Here is a 20,934-nt window from a genome sequence, read left to right on the forward strand (position 1 = left end):
CACAGCCTGCGTTTACTTGCGTGCTTCGCGTCTGTACTCTCCTCTAGTGGAGGACACGTCTCTCCGCCTGTTTTGTGGGCGAGGCGGTGTATTTCAGGACGTTGATTTCTGAAGCGTTCAGGCAGTTGGAGCACAATCCCATGACGTCTGTGGGCCGGGAGGGTTTGCTTATGGTTCTGTGTTTTTGGTGTAAAGGGCGCATAAGAGGAGTTTGTGCCTTCCTGTTCACCACCAGGAGGCCGTGATGTCCGTCTGTCCCATTGATAGCATCTGTCACGTGCCTTTAAAGAATCCCATAATATGGCTGCACTCTAAATTATTTCCAGTTCTGTGAATGTGCAAAGCTGTGTTTGGGAATGTTCGATTTAGTACCATCGGGAGCATCGGCTGCCCCTCCGCCCCATACGTTAACTCTTAAGGGAGCTGAGTGCTCACTGCCTGTCTTGGAATGATTCTTTGCTCCTGACTCCCATTATGGGTTGGGCCTAACCCCCAAGGCTTAATACTAGATCCGTTTGACCTCCTAATTATGACTATCTGTGCTTTGGAATGTTTTTTATTTAAATAAATTCCTCTTTTAAAATCAGATTTAGACTCAGACCACCAACTGTGTATAGCTGGAAACCAAAGAATTTCTTTATTGAAGTTCTTCAAAGATCTCCTTACCAAGGTCTTGCTTTTTCAATTAAAAAAAAAAACATGTGTTTGCCTTGACCTCCCGTGTCCCTGATGGCGCCCGATTCCGACGTCCGGTCCCAGGAGGGCAAGCAGGCTTCGCTGGCCGCCGACTTCTCCATCACTCAGTTCCGGCACCTCGGCCGCCTGCTCATGGTGCACGGCCGCAACAGCTACAAGCGCTCGGCCGCCCTCAGCCAGTTCGTCATCCACAGGAGCCTCTGCATCAGCGCCATGCAGGTGGGCGTGGGCACGTGGGGGGCTGCTGCGGAGAGTGCCTGAGAAGCAGCTTTGGAAGTGACCCCGCCGGGCCAGTTCCAGCCCTCCTCTCTGCACCACTCCCCCCGCAACTCCGAAAGAGCTCGGAGCGCCTGCCTGGAGCCCTCCTGTGTGGGGGCCAAGGCTGTGCTTGCTCTGCAGCGCGTCAGCGTGGGGCCTGGCCGGGGCACGAGATGGACGGTGGTATAGGTGACTTGGGTCCGTGTATCGGGGTGCGTTGTCCCCCTTAGTCTGCCAGAGAGAAGGACACAGAGGTAAACGCCAAATGAACACTCCAGCTCGGAGTCTTCCGCATGCGGAACCGAGGACCGGCAGACAGCAGCCGTAGACAACAGTGTGCTTTTTTGAGAGCGTCCTGTGCCCTGGGGCTGAGTGTTCAGAGCGCGGGGGCACGTGCTTTCTTCACTGTAGTCTGTGCCCATCCTTCAGATGGGGAGGCTGAGGCTCAGTGAGGGCGCGGAATCGGCACAGTATCCCTCAGGGATTTAGTCCACCCAGGCAGGGGCCCCTGGTGCCTGCCCTGTGAGTCCAGGTCTCCCCTCTGCCCTCCATTCTGGGGGGTGCGTGTTGCCTCCACCTAAGGGGGCGCTTGGTGGTGAGAGTGGGGCAGCCCAGGGCACCTCAGCTCTGTCTCCAGCGCAGCCCGGCTGGGAGTCCAGCGTGCTCCTGGCAGTCGTCCGTCCTCTCGGGGAGTTGAAAGTGTTCATCGCTCAGTCGTCTCCGACTCTTTGTGACCCCATGGACTGTAGCCCATCAGGCTCTTCTGTCTGTGGAATTCTCCAGGGTAGAACACTGTACTGGGTTGCCATTTCTTCCTCCAGGGGATCTTCCTGACCCAGGGAGTAAAATCTTGCTTTTCACAAAGGATTCTAGAATGTATAAGGTATCTTCCTGCTTTCTGTCCCCCCCAGCTCCTTCATAGTCTGTCGTCGGGCTGTGGCAGTGAAGTCGTGGTAGGGAGGGGGCCCAAATCGGGGAAAGAAAACATTCTGGGTGTTGACCATCTGTTGGCTGATTTTCTTCCTCGGGCATTTAGGTGAAAAAGAGCCCCAGTTAAGTGGTGAGAACTTAGGAATGGTACATCTTGGAACCCGTATCCCCAGGTGTCTCTGAGACCTTGAGCAAGTCACGTTACCACTCTGGGCTTCGGTCTTTCCACCTGTCAAGGGGGCATCGCTCTGTTCAAGGATCTTGGCCCTGGCCCCGCAGAGAGGCTACTTGAGAAGCAGAGAGTTTTATTAAGGCATCAAGTGCTGAAGGCGTCCTTAATCACAAATAAAAGCAGAACAGGCTAATGTGTAAAGCTAAGGTGGGGTTTTATCCTTTTACTTTTTTATTGTGGTAAAAGCCACGTAAAACATCGTTTAAACCGCATGTAACCGCGCGCTTCAGCGGCACTGAGTACAGCCTTCACACAGCTGTGCGATTCTCATCATCGTCCGTCTCCTGAATTTCTCACTTTCCTAAACTGAAACTCTGCCCATTAAGCACCAGCTCCCCGTTCCTCCTCCCAGCCCCTGGAATCTGCCAGTGCGCTTTCTGACTCTCTGAATTTGACTATTTTAGGTTACGGTGTTGTTTTAATTTGTGGGAAGCTGTTTAAACGTATGTGTAGGACACCCCGCCTTCAGGACTCCCCTCTACTGGCTCATCTGTGCATCTGCGGGCTGGGCTGGGGGCGGTTCTATTTTCAATATCTATCGCACTTATGACTGAAGGAGCTTTAAAGTCATTTTCATCAACACAATCAAAACGCTAACAGCTGCTGTGGTTCATCAGACCACATCTGTGCTCTTATGTTATGTAAGCTCATCAGTTGGACTGGATAATGTCATGGTTTTAATCACTGGGAGATTAATCAGCTCATTCCCGGGCAAACACACACAAGCTGGCCTGGATGAATTTACTTCTGTAATGCCCGTGTGTTACCATAAACATGGATTCAGAGAAAAACAATTCTAGCGTGAGGAATTGTTCTTTGTGCTATCGAGGGAAAAACAAACAAACCATCCCTTCATGCCCAGTAAAAAACCCCTTAACCCTGTCCACTGTGCCAAAAGTAACTGGCTGAGAGAGTCCCCTTAGAATTGCACCTTGACAGTGGCCTCCGAGATGGATGAAGATACAGTGTGTTTATTTTCCACAGTGCTGTTTCCAGGGCGAAGACGGCGTGTTCAGTCTGGCCCATTTAGAGAAAGAGGTTCCTGACTGATGTGCAAAACTGAACACCAGGATTCTTGACCTTCTTCTGGCCCTCCTTCCTGGGCAGCAGTCTGTGTGAGAAATCATCTGAAAGGAGGCTTTCATCTTTCATTTCCTTAGTCACACCCAGGGCAGAGCCAGGCTGCCCGTGACCATGGCCCTCGCTGCCACCTGCGTCCTGAGCTGTGCGCCAAGCCAAGGCCCGTGACGGGTGATGAGGGGAGAGGTCTCTGGTCCCACGCTCTTTCTAGCCGCCAGGCTGGCCCAGCGTTTGCTCCCATTTGTTGCTCAGCCACTCGGTTGTGTCCGACTCTTTGCAACCCCGTGGACTGCAGCACGCCAGGCTTCCTTACCTTCACTATCTCCTGGAGCTTGCGCAAACTCATGTCCATTGAGTCGGTGATGACAGCCAGCCATCGCATCCTCTGTCCTCCCCTTCTCTTCCTGCCCTCAGTCTTTCCCGGCATCAGGGTTTCCCATCTCTTCGCATCCAGAGTACTGGGTCTTCAGTCTTTGGTCTTCTCCAGTGAGTCATCTCTTCGCATCAGGTGGCCAGAGTACTGGAGCTTCAATGTCAGCGCCAGTCCTTCCAGTGAATATTCAGGGCTGATCTCCTTTAGCATGGACTGGTTGGATCTCCTTGCTGTCCAAGGGTCTCTCAAGAGTCTTGTTCAGCACCACAATTCAAAAGCATCAATTCTTTGGTGCTCAGCCTTCTTGATAGTCCAATTCTCACATCTGTACATGACCACTGGAAAAACCAAAGCTTTGATTAGACAGACCTTTGTTGGCAAAGTGATGTCTCTGCTTTTTAATATGCTGTCTAGATTGGTCATAGCTTTTCTTCCAAGGAGCAAGCGTCTTTTAATTTCATGGCTGCAGTCACTGTCCACAGTGATTTTCTTCCATGTTCAGTTTTTAAAATCCTTCAGGCAACAGCTGTCCCTGGCCTCCGGTAGGTTTTGTACTAATTAGCTTAGGCGGTCACTTTGCTTCTGTTGGCGTCGGTAGATGTTCAGAGAAGGAAGTAACAGAGCGTCAAGCCTGGTTTTATCTCCCCAGCCAATTTTTCATTGCTAATATTTTCCAAATCAGGAAGCAGACATTACAGCAGGGGTTGGTAAATATCTTTATTGCTTTTGTCTGATTGCAAAAGTAGTAGGTTATGGGCTCTTTGTAAAAATTTCCAAGAGAAGTAGAACGTGTAATATGAGAAGGGAAGCCTCTGTGATCCCACCCTCCAGGGTAACTGGTACATATCCTTAGGGTGGAGGATATTTTTCTGTGTCTGTTTCCATGCACATGCCAGCTTGTTTATCGGTTGTACACCTAGAGAGGCGGTGGTTTTGAGCCATTGGGTGTGAGGGTTCTGGGGACAGCACAGGGCTTGAATCCTGCAGGGCCATTTATCTGCTCACTTTCCTCTTCTATGATGTAGGCGGTATTGCGGCATGATCTCATGGGTTGTTGTGGAGACTCACCAAGATCAGATACAAGGTATTCCCAGGTCCGGCTTTTGTGCAAGTTAAATGTTTACAGAGGAGCTAAGAGTGGACCCTGGAGCTAAACCCTCTGCTGTGACTCCTGGCTCTGTCCCTTGTGAGCTGTGCTGTCTTGGGCAAGTCACTTAAGCTCCCTGTGCCTCACTTCCCTCATCTGTAGAATGGGTGCGATGATAATAGCACCTCCTTTGTAGGGTTGCTGTAGGAATTAAATGAGCTGATAGCTTAAAGCACTGCAACAGGCAGGCATAAAATAAGCACTCTATGAGTGTTGATGCCATTTTTGATACACACACAGGGGCTTTGCTTACAGTTTTTGGTAACGTCCTTTTTTCTCCTTGGCACAGGCTGTGTTTTCCTCCGTGTTTTACTTCGCCTCTGTCCCCCTCTATCAAGGATTCCTCATCATCGGGTAAGAAAGTCCAGGCACAGTATTAATTTTTAATGAGCCACCCCTAAAACACCACAGAAGAAGGAAGACGCGTTGTGTTAAAGACGCCTGGATCCCCAAGTCAAGGCTGGTCTGGCAGTCTGGTTTAGAGCCTTCTTGAGTGGATACAATTTTGCACTGAGAGCTCGTAACCAGACTGCAGAGGTGGAGTCCAATCTGTGTATGGTCCCTCTGTACCTGATGACTGAATAGTGCTTGCCCGCGAGAGCCTGAGGGTATCAGATAATTGGCAGCCAGGCAAAACTTGAAGTCCCTGAGGGGTCTTAGGAAAAGCAGAGAGAGGGGCTCTGGGAAGGACCCTCGTTGCCATGGCTGCCTGCAGCGAGCGCCTGCTGGTGAGTCTCTGAGGCAGCCAGAGCCTGGCTCCCGGGGGCACATGCCCTTGGGAGAGCTTGTGCCGTGACCTACGCTGTCCCTTGGACGTTTGCTGCCGTCACATCCACCCCTGTTCCTGACCTGGAATTTGTGGCGTTCCTTTTGACCTTTTCAGAGGATGTGCTGGTCTCTGAGTTACCCAGGGAGGTGGAGTCTGGTTTCCACCCGCCCCAGGTAGATGCTGGTAGGGCGGCTGGTTACCAAGGCGGGAGGCACAGAGGGGCCGGCTGGTCCCAGGGCCGTCTTACAAAGTGCGTCTTCTGACGTTCAGCCTGAGAGCCGGCACTGGGGTTCTGCCTGCTTCTAACTGGGGAAAACGGCCTGCCCTTTGTCAGGCCCTGGAACCGGGGCGGAACCTGCCAGATCAGAGCCAGGCCTTCAGGCTCCACGTGCCTCCCCGGGACCTGGTCCCCCTTCCCTCGGGTTTCATCTGCTCGCTTCCCCCGACCTGCGCGGCTCTGGCCACGTGGGCCGCCTCGTTGCTCTTTGCACAGGACAGACACACTTCCACCTCAGGGCCTCTGCCCTTTGCTGCTGTGTCCGCCTGGGAGGCTCCTCCCTGGACACCGACACGGCCACCCCCTTTCCTCTTGTGGGCATTTCCTCAACCATCTCACCTCCCGCCCACCTTCTCTGCAGTCACACCATCTCACCCCATGTCTTGTTCCCTCTTCCCCCTCGTGTTTCCTTCCTCAGCACCTTACCTCCAACGTGCAGCACGGTTTACGGAGTTTGTTTTTTGACTCCCAGCACGGGAGCGCTCTGAAGGCAGGCGATTTTGTCTGCTTTGCATCTCGCATCTCCAGGGCTTCACACCGGCCCCGGCGTGCTCCAGGCGCTCCGTGCACGGTTGTTCAATGGAGCGGTGGAGCTGGTCTCCAGAGGCGGGGGGCACCTGGCTGGTGTCCACTGGCTGGCTCTTCGCTGAGGGGACCTTCTTTCTCGCAGGTACTCCACCATCTATACCATGTTTCCTGTGTTTTCTCTGGTTCTGGACAAAGATGTCAAGTCGGAAGTGGCCATGCTGTACCCCGAGCTCTACAAAGACCTGCTCAAGGTTCCCCAGGCGCCCGCCGGCTTCCTCCTCCAGCCCCGCTCCCTCCTCCCTTCCTGCTTGCTTCCTTCCCACCCTCCCTGCTGCTTTATTTAAATTATAAATTAACGTGTATTTAATGCAGCATGTCTGCCTTATACAGGCAAATGTTTTCTGACTTAACCCACAAAGCTATTCTACGGCTGTGGTCACGTCTTTATTTTTATGATACGTTTCTTAGACCTTTTCTCACCCTGTCAGCAGAACGTATAGTATAGACGCGACTCACACGGTTCAAAGACCTCACCTTTCTGCTTCTTTTAACGTATTTCTCACGGACACTCCACGTCTGATGTGAATACACTTGGACTGATGGCTTTCTTTTGAGAGGAAGGCGTGGGGGCTTATCGTTTTCCTTAAACTGTCGTATGCACACACAAAGACTTAAACCGTAACACAGATAGGTCAATAGAAAACAAGCCCCTCGTACCTTTTTACAAGCCCCTGACGGTTCTGTTCTGCAGCTGCTCCGTGTGCCCCTGGAAATGCTCTTAGGTACCGTCCAGAAAAACCTTTGTGTGTGTGTAATTGCATATTTTTGTCCTCAAGGAATTTTTAATAAGGAGCAGCTTTATTTCATCTAAAATCACTTATCTTTAAAAAAAGTCATTTCTCTAATGCATTTCGATGTGTGTGAGCCACTGTTCCCATGAAAACAGGCAGATTGTCTTGTCTGGCTGGCAGAGGGGCGTCTGAAGGCAGCTGGCGCCCTGGCTGAGCCCCGCCCACTGACCCACCCTGTCTCTTCCTCTCTTGTTCAGGGACGGCCACTGTCTTACAAGACGTTCTTGATATGGGTTTTGATCAGCATCTATCAAGGTAAGGATGGGTGAAACCATTGGCTGTCTTGTGCTCTGGCCTTGGCCTGAGGGTCAAATTTCCTGTGCTGTGTCTGTAGAACATGAAGAGAAAGAGCTAGAATCTTGAGACAGCAGTCAGGAGCGTGGCATTGGGCCCCCGGAAGCCCCCTCTGCAAGTCCTGAGGACGTGGTCGTGGGGCCCAGAGTCACACGTGTGAGGTGGTGCTGCCAGCTGAACTGAGACAAAATCAGAGAAAGAGCTACTCGCTCAGTCGTGTCCCACGCTTTGTGACCCCATGGACTGTAGCCTGCCAGGCTCCTCTGTCCATGGGATTTTCCAGGCAAGAACACTGTAGTGAGTTGCCATGCCCTTCTGGGGATCTTCCCCACCCAGAGATCGAACCTGGGTCTCCTGCATTGCACGCAGATTCTTTACGCTTGAACCCCCAGGGGAGCCCAGAGAAAAACGTAACCAATACCAATCAAAGCTTGCCGGGGTGTTGGAGTCACTGTAACAAAAAATGCTTGCTTTCTGGGATGTCCTGATAGGTTTTCTGAGGTCCAGCCTTAGTTTTTTAACAACGTATTTACTTCCGCAGGCTCCAGAGAGGGTCCCTCAGACTAGAGGCTTTGTGAGATGATATACTGGATATACTTTGTGAGATGATATACTGGATATACTTTGTGAGATGATATACTGGATATACTAGAGGCTTTGTGAGATGATATACTGGAATATGGAAAGGCTGTCTCCCAGGCGGACACAGCCCTCTTTGTATATACTTTTTTCTCACTCTGTTTAGAATTTCTGTTTACTGGTGTGTTTTGTAATGTATCTGATGTATTTGTACAGTGGGCCTGCTTTCTATGTCTTTCTGCACAGGTACACATGGATAGTTCACAAATACATATTGTCCGTTAGGGATTCATGCTTAGTGATTTTTACTGATGAGGTGATGTGCAGGTAAAAAGTTTAGCAACCATTGCATTTGTTGGTGAGAGGCTACCCTGTCATTAGAACAGTCTGAAGGGGTCTTTTTGATAGGTGTAGCAAAGTGACATGTGTGTATCTGGTTGAAGAAAGCAAAGCCAATGTGAAAGCTCCTAGTACCAGGCAGTGGCCCTTTCCTGCACCCCTGCTACCCCCAGCTCTGTTGTGATAGACTCACCTGAGCTATCACCAGGGCTTCACAGTCTCCTGGCCCTGCTCTTAAGCAGTGGCCTCACATAGCTAGTGTGTTTGATGCACACGAGACATTGTCCGTTCAGTTCCTGCAATTCTGGATGAAAAGGTGCTTATCTAGACTCTCCGCCACTTTGCTTTCTCTTCTCAGCACGGGTGCAGCATTTTTCGAGTGTCTCTCAGCTGCCTGTTTCTTTGGTGCATGTTTGGGGTGGGTGGGAGGTAGAAGAGCCGAAACGTACCATTCACCGTCATGACTGTTTTGAGGTGCCCAGTTCAGCAGTGTTCAGTATATTCCCGTTGCTGTGAAACCAGTCTCCAGAACCTTCTCAGCTTAGAGAACAGAAACTGTGTGATCTGTCCAGCAGCAAACACGCCTTTCCCTCCTCCCCGCAGCTCCTTGGTAATCACTCTTCCCCTCTGTGTCTCTATGAACATGACTACGTCAGCCCTGGTGTCAGTGGATCCCACAGTATTTGTTCTTTAGTGGCTGGCCACGTCTGTCATTTCAAATAAAGTACAAAAACCTCTGTCTCTTGTTGCACCCAGTCCAGATAGTTACCACCTTCTTCTGCCTCTTTGCCTGTCTTTCCTATCTATCTTTTCCTCTCCCTCCCGGGGATCAACGCTCACTTGCATGTAAGTCAGAAGCAGTGTAGCAGAACTAGGGACTTCCCTGGCTGTCCAGCGGTTAAAACTCATGCTTCCAGGGGTGTGAGTGTGATCCCTGGTTGGGCAACTAAGATGCCACACGCTGCGCAGCGTGGCCAAAAAATTTAAAAGGAAAAACAAAGGAACATAGGAAACCTAGGATCTGCTGCCTGTCTCTCAAACTCCGTGAAGGCCTCTCATTACCGTCCTTGACCAGACGGTACCCTTCACGTCTAAATGCAGAGGAGAGGGGTCAGGCTGGGCGAGCAGGGGGGCTGCGGGGTTGGCATGAGCCCCTCCCATGCAGACCCCCTCCCCATGCGGACCCTTCAGGCAGACCCCCTCCCCATGTGGACCCCCTCCCCCACGCGGACCGCCCCCCACGCGTACCCCCTCCCCATGCGGAACCTCCCCACGCGGACCTCCTCCCACGTGGACCCCCTCCTCATGTGGACCCGCGCCCCACACAGACTCCCCCACGCGGGACCCCCGCCCCACACAGACCCCCCCAGGCAGACCCCCTCCCCCCGCGAACCCCCTCCCCCACGCGGAACCCCTCCCCATGCGGAACCTCCCCACACGGACCCCCTCCCCCACGTGGACCCTCGCCCCACGCGGGACCCCCACGCAGACCCCCCCCACACGGACCTGCGCCCCACGTGGAGCCCCTCCCCACGCGGACCCCCTCACACACGGACCCCCGCAGGGAGCACCATCATGTACGGGGCGCTGCTGCTGTTCGAATCGGAGTTCGTGCACATCGTGGCCATCTCCTTCACGTCGCTCATCCTCACGGAGCTGCTCATGGTGGCCCTGACCATCCAGACGTGGCACTGGCTGATGACGGTGGCCGAGCTGCTCAGCCTGGCCTGCTACGTCGCCTCCCTGGTGTTCCTCCACGAGTTCATCGGTAAGGGCCCCGCCCACCCCCGACGCAGACACACACAGCCTGCCCATCGGGTGGAGGGGTCTCAACTTGGGAAGGGAGGCGGCCCCTCGTGGCCTGGGCCCTGTGTCCAGCAGGCCTTTGCACTCAGCAGCCCTCCTTGTCTCACTGGCATCCCGTGGGGCAAGGGACCGTTGACAGTCGGCCTCCTGGAACTGAGGCCGGTGGGCGTGATCTCAGTGCTGAGTGTGGTCTTTAAATCACGCCCTGTGCCCACTGGCTTAGAAGGGGATTTGTTTAATGTGAGGACCTGTTGGGCTTTCTCCAGGGAGCTGGTCACCGTGCTGGGCTCCGTGGAGCTGGTGCTCCAAGTCAGGCTTGCTGGAGAGTAAGTGACAGTCAGCAGGACTTAACACTGCTCTTGGCTCGAGAAGCTCTGCCTTATCGCAAAGGCATCTTCCATCCCGCCTCTTGTTTATCAGCAAACTGCTCCTTAAAATTTTGATAAAGCAGCATTCCGATGGAAGGTGAAGTCTTAGAACAGTTTCACACTCGCTTGAAAAGCCTCCCTTCGGGTTTTGTGAGCACCTACATGTGCGCTTCAGTGCTTGACTCCGGGGAGTCACAGAGGCTTGCCAGACAAGCCTGCCCCCAGGAGCTTCAGTCATTGCTTTAGACGCGGACCTGCCCTAGGACTGGGCAAGCAGCCCATGGGGGGGCCTTCGGGGTGGCACTTAGTAGGTGCTTACTCAGTGCCCACTGCATTTCCCCAGCTTCTGCTCAAGAGGCAGGGGAGATGCCCCCAGTTCTCCTGGTACTCACTAGCTGTCGCTCCTCTCGCAAAAACCACCTAACCGCAGGGACGACTGTCCTGCAGCCAGGAGGGGATCTCACGCCAGCCCCCCTGCCCCCAAGGTCATGCTCGTCCTGACCAGGGGTCTCCACCCCCTCGTTCCGCCCTCAGACCTGGCTCCAGCTTCTGTGACTATTGCCGAGATGAAGGCAAAAAGCCGCTCCGAAGCAGAACCATGTGTTTGAGTGTCCCTTTCTGCCAGGTTTAGAAAGAAAAACCTCCAGCTGTCAGATTCCAAACCAAAAGCACCTGGAAGGCCCCGCCCCCTCACCCCCCACGCCGTAGTTTTCCTTTCCCAGTTGTTGAAAGTAGCATTTCACGGAAGATCCGGAAGCCGCAGAAGCAGGTCAGAGGGAGGAGGGGAGCGCAACTGTCCGGCCGATGGCCGGGCGCCTACCCCCGCCCACCGCTGTGCTCTGTCTGCCCGCAGACGTGTACTTCATCGCCACGCTGTCCTTCCTGTGGAAAGTGTCCGTCATCACCCTGGTCAGCTGTCTGCCCCTCTACGTCCTCAAGTACCTGCGACGACGGTTCTCGCCTCCCAGCTACTCGAAGCTCACGTCCTAGGCCGAGCGCGGGAGGGGACCCCGGGCTGCGCACACGCCTGGCGGGCAGAGTCCAAGCCGCTTCCTGTTGACCTCCGCCCGGGGACTGTGCGGGCCCGCCGCCGAGGCTCTGGGCTTCTGCGGAGCCGTGGCCTGGCACATGCAGGAGGCAGGCGCCCGAGGGCCCCACAGGCCTGTCTGAGCCCCTGGCGGTTCACGGAGGACTGAACGTGACTCTGAAACCCCATGGCCCAGCCAAGAGGTTGGCCCGTGTGTCGCCATGCAGGCTTCCTTACGACTTGAATTTCGTTGTCCTGTGCTGAAAGTTTCTGTCCAGTTGAAAACTGTAGAGGGTTTCTTGTTGTTGTTTTAAACCATCCCAACGTGTGTGCACTTTTTACATTTTTCTGCCCTTAAGATAACTGGTTTCAGAGAAAGATAGAGCTCCTGGTGTCGGTTTGGGGGAAAAGACGGTGCTGTTTGGTTAAAAAAGTTCAGCAGACGGTAATCTAAGTTTTGAAACGCTAAATATCCTCTCGAAGGCAGCCTGGCTTGTTGAAACGGCTCTGGATTCCTGGAACTACAAAAAAGCTGTGAGAAGGGAGTGAGAGAGGCACGTTATCTTTCCCCCAGCTCAGCGTCTACAGCCCCAGTGTTCACGTTAACGTCACCTACCACCTCGTAAAGAATTTCAAAAGTGTTATCTTGCTTCGTTTGGACCTGGTAACAATTACAAAGCCCGTGGCTATCTGAGGACACCCTGGGACTTTGTTCTTTTTCAGCAGGAAACGTGCCACTGGGCGGCCCCTCGTCGTGCCGACAGCGTGACAAGAGACTCAGCTAATTCTTTAGACAACGTCGCACATGTGGCTCAGACCCTCCGAGTCCGAAGTGGAAAGGTCAGGGACAGGAGTCTTGACGTCCACAGGAGTCTGTTTCCAGTTAGGAGGGATTGCTGAGGATGCAGCGACAAAGGGGGACGTGTCTTAGCATGTTGCGGGTCATCGGTGGCAGCTTTGAGTGAGAAGCCTGGGGTGGGGGAAGGCCTGGGCTGTAGCTCTGCAGTCAGGGCTCGCTTGTACTGCCTCCGGATTTCAAGGGAAGCTTGCTCAAAGGCAGCCGCGAGTGGAGATTCCTCTCCCCAACCAGGGTGGGGCCCTTGCGCGACTGTTTCTTATAAAGCCATGGCTTCTGGTTTCAGAGGAAGAAGAGACTTTGCGAGCGCTGGCCGTGGCCCGGCAAAGCTTTCTTGGGTTTTCAAGTCTCCCTCCAGAAGCCACATGTGCGTGCCAGAAGGGTTAGGTTGGTGGATCTGCAAGAGCTGATTGTGCTTGAGATCTTAGATTTGTGATAAATTCTTTCTGACTGTGTCCCCTCCAGCTCTTTGGCCTGGTTCTTCTTGTGCTTCAGAAGTGTAAGTTGTGGCCACCCCTCCACGGGTAGGCCCGCCCTTGGATTGCTGGGGACGCCAGGTCCTTGCGTTTGGACCGCTGATACACTGATGTGTTTCCGTTGCCCTCTTAAAACTTTATAGAATGACAGTAAGTTGCAGGCGTTGCTAAATTGACTATGACATCACTTCTATTTTTGTTTCCAAGATTCTGCAGTTTTGTGAGATTTTTCCCATTCTGTCCCAGCCATTTCTGCCCCACAGGAAATAAATGTTGCATTAAATGAATGGTTATTTAGGAAGAAGATCTTGCTCCAAAACTTTGAGAAAGGCTGAGCCAGTCTGACGTCTTTGCTGGGTGATTTTATGTGGTTTCAGAGGTGGGACGGGAGGAAGGTGTGCTCAGTGTTCTCGCACCTGTCTGTCTGTCTGGAAGTCAGCCCTGTCGACTCAGGAGTCTGAAGGTCCTTCTCCCCTTTCTCAAACCCTGACCTTGACCTTGTTCACAGACAGGTGATGGCTTCCACAGGAAGGTCTCCTGGAACCCTCAGTAGGAAATGTTTAGATTAACAGCAGAGATGGGGAATGAAGATGGTCTCTTTGGATTTTTTTTTTACTTCCCAACTTTGATCGAGGTGCTTGAGTTGACTTGACTGAACTCCTTACTGGCATCTGAGAGGGAGAAAGGGTCGAGGGGAGTGGAGGAAGCGGTGCCCGGAGGTCGCACATGCTGTTTTGTGCTGTGCACAAACCCGCTTGCTCAGTCTGTCGACCACACCCCGGTGGAGGCAACCAAGAGCTGAGGATCCGACGTGCGCGTGGAGATGGGAGACCGTGGCCACCTCAGAGAGCTGCCCTGCCGGCAGGCAGCCTGTTGCCACCGCCTGCAGGAGTGCCGAGTGTCTAGGAAAACACACACCCACTTCTCAAACGCTGGAGACCCGCAGGGTGGGAGCCGCGAGTCAGCTGAGGGCACTGGATCCTGACCTGCACACATCAGACGTAACCCTATAGAGCCAGTGCACACGGGCGCTTCCTGGCTTAGCCTCTCTGTGGGCAGAAGACAAGGACAGAAGCAAAAGCCCCCATTTTACAGGAAGCTCCTGAGTCATAAACCTGAAGCATAAGAATTCTGTTCACCACCTGGGAAGGAATTTAGGAAGCGCCGTTGACAGCTTGGAGAGGTCCCTTCACCTTGGAACTCAGTGGCCCCAAGTCTCCCACAGCCAGTTTGATTGGAAGCCAGAGGACCCCCCCCACCCCCTCCCCGCACACAGGCACAGTGCTGTTTAAAGACTTTCCTTCAAAGTTTAACAAAAAAAAATGACACCTCCTCCTGCCCTGCAACAATACTAGATACTTCTTTTGTTATTGATGATGATTTTTCTTGTCTTTTTTGGCGATGGTGGTCTGCGTAGGCAGGTGAGCACTCCGTTTGGTGTGTCTTTTCTCTCCTCTGTTCCCTCCTCCCTTTCTTCAGGGGAATGACCCGACGAGCTTCTCTGGCTTGAGTGACTTCCTGTCTCCGCCTGCCTTGATGCCCGTTTTGAGAGCCTGTATGCCCCCGTGTGCGTTCCCAGTGGTGCTTGGTGAGGCTGGCCACACTGACTCGGGCTGCTTGGGGCAAAGGACGTTTCCCCGAAGCGAAGAAGGGCAAGCCAGGCAGCACCTACACTTTGGAGCAGGACCATCTGTTTACAGCCACCTGGAGCTGGGAGGCCGAGAGCTGAGATTGCTCCTGCTTCATTGTATCCAGATCCCAGACTGACTTTCCTAGCGAAACCCTTTTCTGTAGCAGTGATGTTAAATGCCAGCGTCTGCTTACCCTTTTCCCCGTATGGTTTCTGCTGAAAATTTAGACTATGCTGACAGTACTTTTGAATGTATTTTGAGCTTTTGTGCTCACTGGGAACTGACACGATCATGCCTATTTTTCCTCCCCCAGACTTTTGCTTTCATACTTTTGTTTTGTTTTTCCAAGGGTGGGGATGGAACGCCCTTGAGCGTTGATGGGGCAGCATTTTAAACCTCCGCCAAAATTGCAAATGGGACCTATATGTTCTTCTGCTCCATCCTTTTTAAGGCCAACACCCATCAGCCATTTTTATCTTTGACCTTTTTTGCGTGTTTGGAATGTGTGTGTGTGTGTGTGTGAGCGCATGACGTCACCTCAAGTGTTTGAAAGACGTTCGTGGTTTTCACCGTGTTAGAATCCTGTCAGTCATGGTTTCCTTTTTCATTAAGAAATATGCAAGGAGCTTTGCAAAGGCAACAGACTTTATTTCTCTCACCTTCTTTTAACGTAAAGCACTTTTTTTGTCGTTTATATATACTTCTTAGGAAATAGTCCCATGAATTATGTCCACTCTCTCTTAGGAAAACGTGTGTATGTTACGCTTTTGTGTGCAACCCAGTAGCACGGGGGCAGTGTGGCGGCGCTCGGGGATTTGCAGGATCTTCTCCAGCCAGCACCTTGCGCCCGGAGTCTGGTCTTCTCCATCACAGTGTGGCTGGAGGCACTGTCTGTCGGTGTTGCTGGGCAATGTCTGTGAATATTGTATTTGTTGGGGGGCAGCTGGGGAGGGGGCATGGTATTTGCAAAAAAAAAAAAAAAAATTGTGGCTCATTTATTGCTCTGTTGTCATGGGTCTGACTGAATTCCTCTAGGGCTCCTTGACTTCCTCATTAGTAGATTATCTGTAACCCTCACGGCAGATATTCACCAGGACAGCGTTTTTTGATTAGAGAGGAGCTCTGGTACAGAACTTGAATTTAGCAGGAACTCCCAGATGATTTACATTCTTGATCCCGTGATGACACACATGTGATCCTGCGTGATTCTGAACGGTTCTGTTTTCATTGTGTGCCAGCGTGGCCTGTTGCTGTTGCCCAATAAAGCTTGTGTACTTTATGCCTTCGGGGATCATTTTAATTTGTGCGGAAACATGAAATTCTGGTGTCAGAATGAGAGCTTTTTATGAGAATGCTATTTTGTGTGTGTCTTGTACATAAAAAGTAAAGAGCTTTTTCTCTGGGTAAAGAACTATCTCGATTTCAGCAAAAAAACCGCCACAAATCCATGCGTTATTTATTATTCTGTACTGTTGCCTATTCCAGACATGTTAGAACTTTAAAAAATGATCTCTGTTAAAAAAAGGCAAACATTCATGATTCATATTTTATTTATACCCACAGTCTTTGATTGCTTTGAGTATGTTTTATTGGGGGCTTCCCTGGTGGCTCAGTGGTAAAGAATCCGCCTGCTGATGCAGAATACATGGGTTCAATCCCTGAGTCAGGAAGATCCCCCGGAGGAGAAAATGGCAACTCATTCCAGTATTCTTGCCCGGAAAATCCCATAGACAGAGGAGCCTGGCGGGCTACATACAGTCTATGGAGTCACAAAGAACCAGACACAGCTGAGCAACCAACCAACCACCTTTTGTTAAGTGACAGAAGATTCAGGATCACAGTCACTTAAGTTTTAGGGAAAAGAGGTTTTGAAGCTATTGTGTAGAATGCAGAGGACATTGTGTTTCATTCAACATGTTTGTCAACCAGGGGCGATTTTGTCCTGCAGGGGACATGGGCAATGTCTGAAGTCATTTTTGGTTGTCACAGCTTGGGGGGTGTGCTCCGCTGGGATCCAGCGAGGACCCTGCAGGGACGCTGCAGGTCACCCTCCATGTCACCGGGCAAGCCCACCCACCACAGAGGCTCACCCAACCCAGCGTCCGAAGTGTTGAGGCTGAGAAACCCACCCGCATCCTGCACACGTCAGTTCTGCCCTCTGTAGGAGCCTTCATTTCCAGAGGAGCCCAGCAGTATAAACTCCTTGTCTCAAGAAGCCGGTTAGCATCCAACGGGCCAAATGTTTTAATTAGCAGCTTTTAGCAGTGCAGGCTGCTGGTGTCCTCTCGCTGGCTGTCAGCTGAAAGGGCCGTTCTCAGCTTACGGATTAGAGAGGGGATTGTACATTAGCTGTGCCCTCGTCAGCGGCGGCTCCCTGGGCCCATGGGGGACGCATGCGCTCCAGGGCAGAGGGACGGTACTTTTCCTAACCGCATGCGGTCGATGTAAAGGCTTCAGACCACACTTGCCTGCTGTGAAATTCCATGACCGTGCAGGCACTGCTCCCGCCGCGCCGCTAGGGGGCACCTGAGGATCAAAAGACCTTTCTATTTCCTGTTTTCACCAGCCCGCCGGGCCCTCCATACCCGACTGTTGTTTCAAGATGCTGCTTTCATAGCTTCAGAATTTTATTTCATGGCCAACGGCTCCCTTAAAAACAGACATTTCTTTTTATGTTGTTGACCGGACTGTTTTGCTGGACTTAGCCTGAAAAAAAAAAAAAAAAAAACCAGCAAGATGGGAGCAGGCTGAGATGAATATTTATTTGATCCGTATATTTGCATTTTTGAATAATTGGCAACTGGGAAGCCTTGCCCTCCTCGCTGCTCTTCGGGCTAATAAGGTTTAGAGACGAAATGTTCCATCACCCCAAGTACTTTAGCTGTTTTTGTTATGAAACTTTTCAGGGTGACATGAAACCCTGCGGTATTTGTGAGCTGATCTGTAAATGATGGATTTGCTCACCTCAAAATAGAACTGTAGTCGCTCCAGACTTTCCACAAGTCGGAGCACAGTAACAGAATTCATTCAGGACTTGCTAATTTCCTACTTTAAATGGGTTACATAACAGAGCGTCCCGCCTTCTCGCCTCTCAAAACTGCCCATGAAGTGATGGTGAGATGTATCGTTAAAAGCTAGAAATAGCTTTGCTAAACTCTGGGAAAAAGATGAGTTGTTTTTTTTTTTTTTCCTTCTAATAGTCCCCCCTTCCCTTTTCTCATCCAAACATTGCATAATGTTAAAAAAAAAAAAAAAGTCAAATCTTTCCGTGGGATTTAATTTCGTTCTCCATGTGGCTGTGGTCGGAGGGGTAACTTAAGTACTTTGGGGGCTGGCAGATTTTTGGAGGGTCACGCACTCCCGGATTGGTTTTCATCTGAAGCTTTAGCAGAGAAAGACACCCGATCCTGGGGTTTTTCCCCTTCCCTTCCCCCCGCCTTTTGTGGATGAGTTATCTACAACGTAGCATCTTTTCAGAAAGCCTGCCTTCTCGTAGGCATGCCAGAGTAAAGCCACACTCCACTTTCCATACTGAGGTTTTGATTTTGAAATGGATTTGCCTTAAAATTTGGGGTAATTGGATCATATGTAAAGTCCCCAGCCCCACAACGTACGTTCAGTGACCAGCCGGGTCTCGTATCTTAGAACTCAACCTGCAGGTTCTTTTGCTTACGTCGGGAGTTTGGTGTTTCCAAGAGATTTAAGAACTTTTTTTTTTTTCCCCTTTTATTGGGTCTAGATAAACCCAGGAATATGTATTATTTTACTTCCTTCCAGAAAGATTGCCGAATCCAAAAATAAGGGATCAGAGTTGTGTGGAATATACTGATATTTTAATTCATTCTTTTGCTAAATATTTACTGAGCACCTACTATGTGCTGGGTACTGTTCTTTAGGCTGGAGGCACAGGGGAGAACAAGATGGATAATCCCTGCCCTCGTAATGATTATCGTCTTCTGTGTGGGAGACACGAGACATGCAGATACAGACTCCAGTGTCCTCTAAAGAAAGCAGGGCGAAGGGGAGACAGAGGGATGATCTGGTATAAGTAAGGAGAGAGGAAGTGATGGGGTCAGAGAAGAGCCCTTCAGGGTGGACTGCTGGCACAGAAGCCTGAAGGATGGGAGGAAAGGAACCGGGGGAAGTGGTGTTCAAGTAGCAGGGTGTGCAAAGGCCCTGGGGTTGAAAAGGCTGAGTGTGTTGGAGGAGCAGAAAAGAGGGCGCATGGCCAGGGTGCTGAGATGAGGGCGGGGAGGCAGATGTGCCCCCCACCCCCGTCCATGGCATCCAGACTGAGTGCTATGAGAACCAAGCAAGCGTGTTAAAGTTGGCTCGTGAGTGTGTCAGAAGCTGAACTGTGTCCGAGGGGCCCACTGACCCATCCCTGCCTGTCTCTGTCTCCACCTCTGTGTTCCAAGGGGGTTCCGGTGAGACCATTCCCACTGGAGTCAGCCCTCGCCCATGCCGACTTTCTGCATGACTTCACTGGCATGAGCGACACTAACTCTTACATAAGGGGGAGAAGAAGCTGGTCCTTGGCTGAAGTTTCCTCTTGCTTTTCCAGCAAATACTACAAAGGGTCTCTGTTCAGCCCCGCCTGGGGTGCTGTGAGCAGAGCTGATTGTTCTCAGGCAAGCCCTGGAAAGCCGGCCACCCCTGATGGAGAAGGTGAGTCTGAAGGAAGAACCAGTAGAAGGTACTTAACTGGGTCACGTTCTCTGAAGCTGCCACATTTCTTGAGTGTGCCCATTTGGGCTGGATTTCGAAGAGGAAGCCCTTTGCAGTCATGAACTGCGTGCGGGAACCCAGGCTGTGTTCAAATTCCTCCTGAAGAAAGAAATAATAACGAGAAACAGGCTGTGGAAAAGAATGTAGTTAGTGTCTTAAAGATGGGCAAATATTCATTCTCATTTGTCCCTTTATGTGAAACAGATTTTTTAAAAGGCAATTGGAGTAGCTAACAACATCCAGAGCCCTGCTGATTCGAGTGGGGCTGAGGGTGGAGGCTCCCCTCGGCCCACACGACTAATCAGACCCAAGAAAAGAGGTGAGCTGATTAGCCTGGAAGTTGCACAGGAATTCTTCAAAGATGCGGCCAGTAATTAGAGTGTAAGATGCTGCTCGCTATGCACATAACTTAGCATAATTTTATTAGGCAGCTCATCACCACCAGAATTAAAGAAAATCAAGCCAGAAAAAAAAAAAAAAACCCGCTCGCCAGGCAGCCTGATGCAGATGTGGAGACTCCCGCTCCAAAACAGCTTCATGCTTGAGAGACACCAGGGGAAACACCACCTTTCTTCTGGGCCTGATGGTGGGCGGGAGGAGAATGAATGCAACGGCCTTTCAGGGGATGGGCTGGAATTCGGTGGGGGGGGGCGGGCAGCAAAGGGCACCATGCCCTGGACACAGCTGGGATGAGACAGACCCGAATACCCATCCCCACACCTACTGAGTGAACCGAGGCTGATGCCTTAAGTTCTCTGAGCTTCAGTTCCTTGCCTGCTATTAGGAATGGGAGCCCCACCTGTGAGGCCAGCCTCGAGGCTCAGGACACAGCTGTGGTCTTCATTCCAAGCGGAGGGCGGGCTACAGATAGAGGATTGGGTGTCTCTTCCAAGCTCCAAGTCCTTCACAGAAATGGGCTACTGTGCATGTTTTCTTCCCAACCTTGAGGTCACCTGTGTGGATAGAGGTTTTGAAAGATTTCAGACTCTGGGCACAGAGGTCATATCCCGCCTTGACTCTCGCCACGCCTTCCTTGACTTCACAGATGCTTTCCCTTCAGAAGGCCCTGCTCTGAGCGGCCCCTCTTCCCCGACCCACTCCTTCCAAGACGCAGTACTCGGCATAGGACGCCCACCTGCCCGCCTTGCGTGGGGCTGACCTGGACATCCCTGCCCGGGGCTCACACCCCTGCAGGACTGGGGGTAGATGGAGCCAAAGAGGATGTCCCCCAGGCTCTACAGACTCAGCAACTTGGGGTGGAGAATGAGAGTGGATCAGTCATTGGATTGGCAAGTCATTTAACACATTTTTTTTTAACATGAAAACAGATTAATAGAGCAGAGGGCAAAATCTGCTTGAGTTTGAAAAAATAAACCAGGAGACTTGAGAGAAGTGAAGGGGAGTGGGTGACGGGAGCCCATGCTGGGGTGCTTCCTCCTGGGCTGGGCTCTTGAGGGTCGTGGAGGGGCGGCTCGGGAGGGACTGACTTCCGGTTTCGTCCTCAGCCAGCCCGGGACCTGGCCCGTGGCGAGGGTTCCATAAACCTTTGTGACTTTGAGTTTGCTTTTTTGTGGTGGTAAAACTTACCCAAAGTGTACCATTTTAAACCTTTTAAAGTGTACGGTTCGGTGGCGTTAAGTCATCGAGCTGTTGTTTTTTGTTTTTATTGGGATGTAGCTGATTTACAGC

General features: G+C 51.7%; 1 protein-coding gene across 5 annotated transcripts in view; it reads left to right on the forward strand.

Moving 5' to 3' along the window:
• The window catches only part of ATP9A (ATPase phospholipid transporting 9A (putative)), a 125,053-nt gene extending 109,257 nt beyond the window's left edge, over positions 1–15,796 (forward strand). For 4 of the 5 annotated variants that reach the window (XM_070381025.1, XM_070381024.1, XM_070381027.1 and 1 more), the window contains exons 23-28: positions 760–915; positions 5,006–5,070; positions 6,433–6,541; positions 7,339–7,396; positions 9,918–10,121; positions 11,381–15,796. In XM_070381025.1, coding sequence (XP_070237126.1) covers positions 760–915; positions 5,006–5,070; positions 6,433–6,541; positions 7,339–7,396; positions 9,918–10,121; positions 11,381–11,517 — 729 coding nt within the window. In that variant the 3' untranslated portion in view covers positions 11,518–15,796. The remainder of the gene's footprint in view (positions 1–759; positions 916–5,005; positions 5,071–6,432; positions 6,542–7,338; positions 7,397–9,917; positions 10,122–11,380) is intronic. The other variant, XM_070381026.1, reaches the window with a different exon arrangement.
• The last annotated feature ends 5,138 nt before the right edge of the window (positions 15,797–20,934 follow it).

Source organism: Bos mutus, chromosome 13 (assembly GCF_027580195.1).
Source record: "Bos mutus isolate GX-2022 chromosome 13, NWIPB_WYAK_1.1, whole genome shotgun sequence".
Lineage (NCBI taxonomy): Eukaryota > Metazoa > Chordata > Mammalia > Artiodactyla > Bovidae > Bos > Bos mutus.